Source organism: Anabas testudineus, chromosome 12 (assembly GCF_900324465.2).
Source record: "Anabas testudineus chromosome 12, fAnaTes1.2, whole genome shotgun sequence".
Lineage (NCBI taxonomy): Eukaryota > Metazoa > Chordata > Actinopteri > Anabantiformes > Anabantidae > Anabas > Anabas testudineus.
Window position 1 is genome coordinate 7,372,552 of NC_046621.1, and position 9,056 is coordinate 7,381,607.

At 41.2% G+C, this 9,056-nt stretch overlaps 1 protein-coding gene across 2 annotated transcripts; it reads right to left on the reverse strand.

The window, feature by feature from the left end:
- Nucleotides 1-782: 782 nt before the first annotated feature.
- tmem38b (transmembrane protein 38B) lies at nucleotides 783-8,761 on the reverse strand. Of its 2 annotated transcripts, none has more exons than XM_026356046.1 (6): nucleotides 8,304-8,761; nucleotides 4,219-4,375; nucleotides 3,609-3,793; nucleotides 3,366-3,453; nucleotides 2,672-2,789; nucleotides 783-1,714 (listed from the first exon to the last, which is right to left on the reverse strand). In XM_026356046.1, the coding sequence occupies exons 1-6, from the start codon at nucleotides 8,425-8,427 to the stop codon at nucleotides 1,427-1,429; spliced, it is 960 nt and encodes a 319-aa protein (XP_026211831.1). In that variant the 5' UTR covers nucleotides 8,428-8,761; the 3' UTR covers nucleotides 783-1,426. The 2 variants fall into 2 exon arrangements, with proteins under 2 accessions (XP_026211831.1, XP_026211832.1); XM_026356047.1 differs by lacking the exon at nucleotides 8,304-8,761 and adding an exon at nucleotides 7,843-8,044.
- Between the last annotated feature and the right edge of the window lie 295 nt (nucleotides 8,762-9,056).

Here is a 9,056-nt window from a genome sequence, read left to right on the forward strand (position 1 = left end):
ATGGGTCTGGACCTCATTAAGAGAACTCTCTGGAAACTTTCAGTATCTGGGCTGTCATCATGTCATCTGCCTTCGCATCACAGGAGGCAGCGGAAGGAAAACAGAAGCTTATTAATGCGTCGTTCAGTTTTCCAGGTCACATGGTTCAACATTAGAGTCAGTTACATCAACTCACACTAACACAAAGCAGTTTTGCCGCAAACACTTTGAGATACAAGCCCGTAATTGACATGCATGCATCTGACATCTGTGGACTTGAGGCATATTAAAGGCAGGTACATCATCTCAACCGGTATCGCTTTTGATCGCCTTTGAACGTCTTCTCTTTTCTCTTCAACAACCCCCTCTATTCTTAATTTGTATTCACAGGGGGGTTCTTTGCCATCTGAGGATACATAGATGAGAATTGAGGGGGATTTGGGGGATCTCTCACTGGCTGCTTTTTAAAGAGGGTGAGGTATCAGTCAGATGCTGATGTTACTCTGATGCAATCTTTCAGCCTATAGAGAGGTTACTTCTGGACACTGTGCCGCTTTACTTCAACTTACAAGCAGCTCATATAGTTATTAATTAGTTGTTAAAACCTACTGCGAATAAATGTGCTAAAAGTGTTGGCTTGTGTATTAATGAGGAGCCGTGTTTCAGTTACATGTAAAAATTTAACTAATTATCTTTTACGCTTTAACTTTGAGTCAATACAGAGTTGCATTCAGGTTCATCTAGCTATAAACATGTGTCTGATAAATCTGGAGGCTAGAAAAAAAAGAACACTAGTGGAATAATTTGGCGAAATTAAACTGGTTTATTATCATGCTTTCAGTCCAAAGTCAAAGCATTCACCAAAGAAATAACACAATAAAAAAACCTGTATACCGTTTCGAAATGAGTGCAATGAATTAGTATAAATAGAACAAAATATCTGAGCATCATAGAATATAATCTCTTTTAAAAAATTATCCATATAACCATTTCAGAGTATGAAATATAAGATTTACACGAAGCAGAATATATAAACAGAAAGAAAGACGAAGACATTCATATATCAGCAGATGTGCAGCACTGTTCCCAAAACCCAGAGATAAGATTAGCATTGTCCTCAATATAAATATATATTTATAATTAAGCTACACATTGTACTGTAAGTGTGTAATCAGCCTGAGGATAACATGATGTTCATATCCAAGAGCATAAATGTTACAGTACTTTAAGGATTGGGTGATTATCCCAGAATAAGTTCTCGGAGTTAGATCATACTAAAATTCATTTTCAGTATGCTTTAAACTGCATCCTAAGAAACGAATAAGAAAAAGAAAGTTTGTGTTTCTCAATAAAAAAAACTAGACAAAGACACAAAGTCCTGATATGGATCAGAAATGACTCCACATCCCAGCTTAGAGGTGAAAAGGCGCTAGAAGGCAGAGGCTGACTAGTCAGTCTTTTTGCAGTTTATTGAGTTTTCAGACTCCTCTTTGGCTTCATTTGGTCCCCTGACCGGTGAGACCGGTGTGTGCGTCCCTGCTGCTCTGTTCTCACTGGACTCTTTGGTTCTAGCAGGGGAACTAGTCTTGTTAGTGGTGCCATTATCGATACATGGCTTCTTTACCTCATCAGTCAGGGCGGCATACGGGGAGGAGCCGGTGAAGAGGGTCTTGTAAATGGCTGACTCGATGGTGGCGAACGGTGAGGTGGAGGAGCCTGTCAGCATCATCCTTGACTGAAAAGACAAATGAAAAGAAAAAAAATGTAAGGAAAGAGGAATATGACTAAGATCATGGGTCATTCTATACGTTTTGTGAAACAAGTCAACAGCCAGCTTCTAGCAGGTGAAAATACTGGAGCATGTGACCACTAAAGAGTAAATATGAGCTGGAGCAGACCAAAAATTGAGCTAAAAAGAAAATATACATAAGGTGGCCAATGAATGTAGGTGTTAGCTGTTAGCTAGAATGTTCACTGTTTCGACTTAAAAGTCAGAAATCTCCTTTACACAAAAACATCCTTATGCTACACGCCTAGAATAAGCAATTTGTGATTTTCTTTCATGAAAAGACACCAAATATGTGATGGTGGCTTAGTTTACATATAAAAGCACTAAGCAAGTGGGTGGCATATTACTGTTTACTTGTCATGCGGCGTTGACAGTATAACATCCTAATCATCAGCAAAACAAAATAACAAATAGCAAGTTTGTCTTAAATCTGATGAAATGGCTCTGGGTTAATTTGACAGATCAGAGTCAGAAGGAGCTAAGAGAATGAGAGTTGAAAGAAGACATGGTAGATTTATCTGTGCCTCAGTCAAGAGCACAAGTTTCCCAGAGAAGAGAAGAGAGGATGATGCAAGCTGATGAAAATGATGCAAAAGCGCCAGCCCTACGGGTAATACCGAACTAATGTGAGTCACCACGGCTAAAACTTCAAAAAAGCAGAGGGAGAAAGGTCATTTAGAAGACGAGACATCTGAGATTTAGAGGGAGCAATGGCACCAAGACATTTGTTCTACCTTAGTTAAGATCAAATTAACAATTGTATTACAGTTTTCCTCGTCTAAGTAAGTAACTAAATATACCGAAACGCAATTTCTTCTTTCGTATCTGAAGCGCCACCACCTGGACATACATTGTTAAGGTAACAATGTCAGAAATGAGCTACTCCAGATACACCATGCTGACCTTGTTAACAACAATAAAGACCGTGTAGATGAGCATCAGGTGGTGCTTCTGGAAAGGCAGGTAGTGGGACTGCTGCAAAGCAAACAGCACTGCACCTATCAGGGTGATCTTGGTGGGGCTGAAAAAAAAAAAAACCAAACAAACAGGATTTAATTAGAGAGCGGTTATGATACATTCTTTATAACGGCAAGGATGATAACTTTGTGTGCACGCACGCGAGAAGCCCCACTGTATATGCTTGAATTATCATTCACAAATATACTAAGCTGGAGACACATAATCACATCACGGCGCTCGGCAACCCCATAGGTGCAAAAACGCAAATCAGCTTTATGACTTCTCTGGTTGCACATTTTAAAATACAAAGCAGGTACCGGGTGGATAATATCCTGGGTTTGGTTATTACAAAAAAAAAAAAATCAACATTTTAGTTTATACATGTATTCAGGGGGATCATCGCACTCTCACTGCCTATAAAACAGATACATGGGTAAAAGCAGAAGCTGGTTAGCTTAGCATCAACACTGTAAATAGTGGGAAACTGTCTGAAGGTAACAATTGTGAGAAAACAGAAGCGCAAGTAAGTGTGGGTTTTATGGAAGTTTCATTGTGGGTGTATTGCTTCCAACAAACTGTTGAGCTATGTCACTTTTATGCTGAATGCGTTAAAGCAAAGCGCTGTAAGAATACTTACTAAGACATTTTGAGGAGCTCATTAGTCTCTGGTTTCCACACACCACGAACAAGCTGCTCAAAATTACTAATAAGACCACCTCCAGCACCTTAGTGAGTGTAGACAAAAAATAAATGGTTTACACACATATAATTCATACTTTATAGTGATTAAACACTATATTTCACTGTTACTTTGTTATATAATTGCTTGTACTAAACCAAAAACCAAAGCACTGAGAGTGTGACACATGCAGCTACAAACCTCTAGCCCAGCCAATGGCAATCATGACCAGCAGGCTGTCTTTGTATTTACTATGAGCCTGGGTGACCCCTCCAAGCACCTTCCATGTCCTGGTCACCTCCTTCATTCCTGACAGCACCAGTCTGAGAGGCAGCACGGCAGCACAACAGTACACCAGGTCCATGGGGCAGTAAAACACTAGATACCTATAGAGAAACACACATGGCTCATATGAGTAGTCCACACACCTGAAATATTTCTGCTGACTGATGTGGAGTGTGAACTATGATGGTCATGTGAACTATGGTCAGCTGCTAGTCTGTCATGTCACAGACTTTACCAGCAGAGGACAGTGTGTGTTTTTGTGAGAAAGCTGTAATTACATGTGCCACCTGCAGGGGGAACCAAAGGTTTCATGTTAAGAGACGAGAACTCTGCAACATCTGCTCCTGTTACAAGTAATTAAGTGGAGTCACATTTCTACTGAGATAAGTTCATTCTTTTGTATTTTTCTTTAAGGAAACAAAGAGACAATGACACAGACATGTTTGTGTTTCTCTAATAAAAAGGCCCTCTGTAACTTTCACTAGTTTATTCTGCTTCCCTTCCACTCGCTTCCTCTGATAATTACCAGATGATCGAAGCAAGCAGAACACTAGTGCTGTTGGTCAAAGGTGCTACAGGAGGCTCGGCCAGCATGACCCCAGACAGCACAGCTCCGCCGAAACAGTAGAGCATGGAGCTGAACCAGCAGGCGAGAGGGCTCACTCTGGACACCTCAAGAGCTCCTGCACAAGAATAAAGTAGAAGTATAGGCATTAGTGTCAACATGTCATCTCTGTATATGTAAATTACACACAGACTATGACAAACTTTGTGCAAGACAGTATTTAAACTACACTAGAAGGTCATTTTCAGTATTGTTGCAGAGTATAATCAGAATACTATGGCTCTGGCCTGTGGTTATTTATGGACACTGTGGTTATTGCCCTTTGTGATGCATGCCTCCTTCAGTCTCTACCACTGTGTAAATATTAACTAGTTAGTGTTGACATGTTCAGGGAACAGAAAGGTAGATATGTAGTACAGCTAAGTTTTGTCTGTGTCAATGGTTCAAAGTGCAGAACGGAGTCACTACATTTCCTGTTAAACACTGACAATATCAGTTAAACGATGATTGAATCAGCTTCTCTGTCTGCACACAGATTAAATTACACGACTACTCCTGAGTTTTAAATGCAAATAGTCAAATAGCCTGAGAACGGACACGTAGTAAAGAAAATGGATGGATGGAGATCTGTGTTTTATGATTTTCCAGTATTAGATGTTATGCTGCAGAAACATTCAAACAACATCTCAGACTGGCTTCTCCTAAATCCTTCAGATATCAATGCTCCCAATGTACACTAGAATATATGTGTTTCAGTGGTTCAACCCTGAACCACCTGCGCTGAGTCACTGTGACCACACACACAGGAACATACTGGTAATCTGAGGATTACACACAGATTAAAGACTCCTGGAGAGAGATTGGTAAATAAGGAGGATTTATAGCTCTGCGTCCTCTGCAGACTCGCCCTGGATTCAACCTGTGCTGCAGTTGCTGCAAACGTCTTCAGGTGCAGTATCAGTGTTAAAACATTCAACTGTTATTTGTGTGAGTTGAGTTTTCTAAATGAAAACTGTAACACAACCACAGTTCGTCTTGTGTGTGCACATTAAGCCTGGTGTAATTACCTCCTGCGTTGCCACATTTAGAAGAAGAGGAAGTGTTGAAATAAAACGGCAAGAAAAATGGGCCTCAGAAGTCAGATAAGGAATAGTGGTTAGAAAAATATGCCAATACCACCCTGACTGTCATGCACAGCCATTTCCCCATGTGATAGCCTACATTCTCAGTATTGGTGCTTCTGGTCTAAGAGCGTCACACAGTGCCCCACATTGCTTACACAGTAAACAGTGTTACTCCGTCATCCTATTTAGATTAAAAGCAAAACAAACTGCTGCTGATTTTATGTGCTTTAGTGTACAGGTGAGACTCCTGCACTATATCACAACTATACAAAACAGAATTGAAATCAGCTTAAATCTGAATTTAAATAACAACCAGCTGAGGCACATTTGAAAGCTGCCTACAATTTATTTTAAAATATTATACACTGCTCAGACAACGATGGGCTGCAAGCAAACCTTTACCACATCCTGTCTCCTGATTTGACATTCGGAGGAGACACATTTACAAGTCAAATCTGAGCGATACAAGCCTCTGCAGCCGAAACACGACCTGTGTCGATTGTATTTTCATTTCTTTCTCTGTCTGTCTCCAGCTGGAAGTTGGAAGTTCTCTCTTCTCCTCTCTTCTCCCAGGAATTTTAAACGAACCAAACGCTGTTCCTCTTTTGAAATGGCTCTCGTCAAGGCCAGACATAATTACTGTTGGAATCGGAGACCAAATTTACCACTGAAGACATTACAAGTCTTCTTTACACTTTTGTCCTCACTAAATCTCGTCCTAACCTCTTCTCAGCTAATGTCTTATTTTCTTCTGCCCACTATTTTACTTTTATAGCCTCTTTTAAAACTTCCTAAACATCTCATTCTCTCTGGGGACAGAGTCATTACAGGCAGAGCCAGATAAAGAAAGAGTGGTTTATCTTTGGTTATTTTTGACCACTAAATGTCATATAACCACTGCTGCTCCTCCCTCTCTGTGTCCTCCTTCTTCCTATACAATCCACTCACACCAATGATTACAAAGCTCCACAGTAGTGACACGAGCATATAATAGGAAATTACATGCTTTTTTTAAATTTCGAGTATAATTGAGCTGTATATTCCTTAATACAAATAAAACGGTCCTTGTGTGTTTGAGGAACCTTCTGCATCGCTCTCCCACAATGGACTGTGCAGCAGGAGCCAAAGATTTAACACAGAAAAGAGAAAAGCCAGAGAGGACTGAATGGTTTATAGCATTCCTTTCCTTTTTGGGGAAACAGAGAACTGGAGCTGGCTCCCTGAGTGTTTTTAATGAAAGTCTTTTTAACCAGTCCTCAGATTTCCACCATTGTCTTAACTTTTTGTTAAGCTAATCACGTTCCAGCAACCACGACAGAACATGAAGGCACCAACACACACGATTACTGTGCTTATACATCAGCAATCACATGAATTATTTCCTACCCAAACGCACAAATGGGAAAAATATGAGGATTTCTTGCTGTGACCTCTGACCTTTTGTTTGCCATACTGTTAATCTCTGCGTATCTTTCTTTCAGCTGCAGATAAACAGATGAGAGTAGAGGACAAAGGGTTGAAAGGTTACAGCGGCTCAGATGCTTTGCAAGGCAAGTTCAAAAATAGACTGCAGATTTACAGCAGTGGGACTACAATGGACTGTGGGTGTGTGTGTCCGAAAGTCAACTCTCTGTCCACCTGTCCATGTTATTGTGACATTAAATAGCTAGAGGCTCAGCGTCTGCTTCAGGCCTGAGTTGACAGATACTATAGACAGTGGCTGAGTGTTAAAGCGTGTGTTTTAAAGTTAGGTTTAATCAATTCGATGTCTCGTGTGTTTGTAGGTTAAACAGTAGATCACGTTCACGTTTCACGATCCCGTTTTATATTAAACCACACTGAATCATCACCTGTGCTTTGATTTACTCATTACATGGCTTTATTTATTGTTGGTTAAAATAAAGTAACCAAGTTAAAATAAAGTAATTAAGTAATTAATAATTGTCTATAAACCTTGAAAGATGATGCCTTCAAGTTTGAACTTCTGTTGTTGCTCTGTAAATGCTGTGTTCGTTCTGAGAAGTGTTGAAATTAAAAATACAACTGTGCCTTAACGTTTCATTGATTGTTCACTAGATCCTCTCTTTATCCACACTGGCCTGAACAAAGATACTGGTACACTTTGGAAATAGAGGAAAATAAAGTATAGTAACAAAGCCTTTTAATGAATATGAATTACTAAGATGTCTTAAATCTTATAATCACTGATTCAGCCAGTTAAAATAAAGTAAAGTCCTCACTGTGCAGCTTGGTATCACTGTGTGCACCACACACACACACACACACACACACACACACACACACACACACACACACACACACACACACACACACACACACACACTATACATGGACAAGAGCAAGAAGAAATGATGTCTGTACTGCAGCTGTAAATATTATTAAGAAGTTGAATCAATCTCCATGGACACGGCCACAAGTGGAAAACTGACCCCAGACTGACCTGAAGGATAAAGTGAATGGTGGAAGCTGGAAGCTCCACGATCAAGTTACAACAATGTGCACATAAACCCTATGTGACTGTCAACATGTAAAGACCTGGAAGTCGTGCGTCAAGCGCAGATCATGACTCCTCCAGTAGGATAATGACCCAAAAGCACCAAAGAACAGATAAAGTCTAAATCAAACTCAACCTAACTGATCTGATCTGAGAAGTTCACCTGGAAAAAAAATACGGTCAGACTAAAAAAAAAGCACTGGAGAGGTTTGGGCTGTGTTTGCGTGGCATTGGGTGGAAAACCTGAGGAACAGGACAGACTGGCGACTCCCCAAACTAAATCAAGACTCACACGTCTGGAGGATAAAGTCAAATGAGACGTTTCGTTCTCATCATCTTGGGGGCAAAAAACTTTGTGAAACCTGTAAATGTCGTGCAGTTCACTGAACTTTGCATGAGCCTCCTACCTGGCTGCTCCCTCAGAGCCATGACTGACACCACGTAGTGCGCCATGTCAAAGTATGGAAACATCGACAAGTTCGCCAGTCCGTGAGACAGCTCGTCCAAATACAGCAGGCCCAACACGTCCATCGTCTTTATTTCCTCAACTCTTCACCAACTGGGAACTATTCTAGTTAATCACAGGTGGGGAGAAGCCACCGGTCCGACTCAGAGCATCAGGGCAAACACTTGACTTCATCCAGCGTCTGTCAAGTGTAACACAAGCCCCCCCCAACAGCTGTGGTGAGCTCACAGCTGGTTAGTTGGCTTCAGGGATGGACGATGGCCGCAGGGCAACAGATCTGTGTCGGAACAGGATGGTCATCGTCGGTGTTACCTCGTCAACGACGCTATCATGGACGCAGAGGAGGAATTCCTCCGTGATCCGCCATGCTGGTGATGGGGCGGGCGGAGCCAGGGCGGCTCTGTGATTGGAGGACGGAGAGCCCGCTCGGCCAATCAGGTGCGAGAGAGTGGCTGAGAGAGATGCTAGAGGATTTGTAAAAGTAAACAGACCCCTCCCCCCAAAACACACACACACACACACACACACACACACACCTGAGCACTGGTTCACAGGTGGAAGTGACAAGGTGGGGTAGACTACATTAGTGTCAGTGAAGGAGGGAGTAATTCAATCCTTTCTACTAAAATGCAACTTCACTTTTTTAATTGCAGTAATTCCAGTGTAAAAGTATATAAACAAATACTATCTGTCT